This window comes from Condylura cristata, unplaced genomic scaffold, assembly GCF_000260355.1.
Source record: "Condylura cristata isolate star-nosed mole 26May11 unplaced genomic scaffold, ConCri1.0 scaffold00060, whole genome shotgun sequence".
NCBI classification, from domain to species: domain Eukaryota; kingdom Metazoa; phylum Chordata; class Mammalia; order Eulipotyphla; family Talpidae; genus Condylura; species Condylura cristata.
Window position 1 is genome coordinate 269,803 of NW_004567161.1, and position 1,448 is coordinate 271,250.

A 1,448-nucleotide genomic window follows, 5' to 3' on the forward strand; every position below is an offset into this window, starting at 1 on the left:
GCAGTGATGGTAGTGGACCGGGACACAGAGGCGGAGGACGCAGCCAGGACGGGCCCACCGCCTGGAGAGGAGGCCACGCTGACCTGCACCCCGCTCCCAGGCTTCCACCTTCCCTGCGGTGGGGAAGGCAGCGCTGTCTCCCTCGGGGGCCCCCTCCTGCGGTGCCCCCCAGGGCTGGCCTCTCGCCCCCCACCCCCAGCATCGCCGCTGGCTGGCTGACTGCTGGGCTCAAGGGGCGCCCAGAGATCGGCCCTACCCGGTGGGGAGGCGGCTGCTGGGCACCCTTCCGGGCAGGTGGCCCTCCTGGGGCGCCATGGGGGCCAGAACCCTCCTGGCCCAGCCCCCAAGGGGAGGCATTTGCAGGGCCGGCAGGGGGCCCCCGGGCCAGGCGTGGAGGCTGCCGGCTCCGCTGGGCAGCGACAGGCCCCGTCGCCCGTGTCGCTGGACCCAGCACTCACGTCGCCTCAGGACGGTGTGAGGGCAGACGGGCAGCGCGCCCGTGGGAGGGACAGTCGTCTGCGCTGCTTCTCTGCCGGCACCTCCCTGTCCCCCAGTTCCTTAATCTCTGCTCGGGGTCCTGGGGCCAGTGTGGCCTCACGAAGCCGCGGACAGCTGTTTCCCAGAGCAGCGCGAGTGCCCTCCACGCAGGAGGGCGGCGGCAGCAAACCCGGGAACTGCCCACGCGGGCCGCCCTGCCCACGCGCGGGCCGGTCACCTGCAGCCGCCCTCCGGGCGCTGCCTTTCATTTTCACACCCAGCGGGGACCCCGAAGGACGGAGAAAAACGTCCCCCGCCCTCCGTGGGGGCCCGGCGGGCAGCCAGCGCTCCGCAGGGGCTGGCACGTGGCCCGGCCGGAGAGACCCCGGTCCCTCTCGGGGCAGGGCCAGGCTGCGGGGTCCAGGTGTGTGGCAGGCAGCGGCGTGGCTTCGTGTTTGGCAGGTGGGTCCCTGGGGCCCCGCAGCTGCGCCAGGTTCCCCCGCAGGCCGCCCGTCCCGACCTCAGTGTGCCCCCATGCGCGAGGGGTCACCGCCGGCGCTGGAAGCAAGACCAGACGTGCCGCGGGCAGGCGGAGCGGCGCGAGGGCCGTGGCCGCGCGAGCTGGACACCGTCGGACACCAGCAGGCACGTCTGCCCGTTTATTGTCACAGTCGCAGTCGCAGCCCCCAGCGCGGGCCGGCGGGCAGGGGACCGAGGGTGGGGTGGGGGGAGCCCGCCGTCCACAGCAGGCGTGCGGCTTCCCAACAGCCCACGGCGCCACGGGGCCACGGGCCACGAGCACAGCGTTTCTTGGCTCAAGGCGTCGGCACGCGGGGGCCACGGCACATGCCCAGGGCCCCGGATGGAGCCCCAGGGCCGCGCCCCGCCATGCTGGCCGGAAGCTGGGGTGCACGGTGGGCAGAGCACCCCAGACGCGGCTGGCACGCCCGCGGCTCCCTCCCGGAGGCTTC

At 74.5% G+C, this 1,448-nt stretch overlaps 1 protein-coding gene across 1 annotated transcript in view; it reads right to left on the reverse strand.

The window, feature by feature from the left end:
- Window positions 1-1,292: 1,292 nt before the first annotated feature.
- The window catches only part of CARD14 (caspase recruitment domain family, member 14), a 26,756-nt gene continuing 26,600 nt past the window's right edge, over window positions 1,293-1,448 (reverse strand). Inside the window, exon 16 of the mRNA XM_012734566.1 lies at window positions 1,293-1,379. Coding sequence (XP_012590020.1) covers window positions 1,293-1,379 — 87 coding nt within the window. The remainder of the gene's footprint in view (window positions 1,380-1,448) is intronic.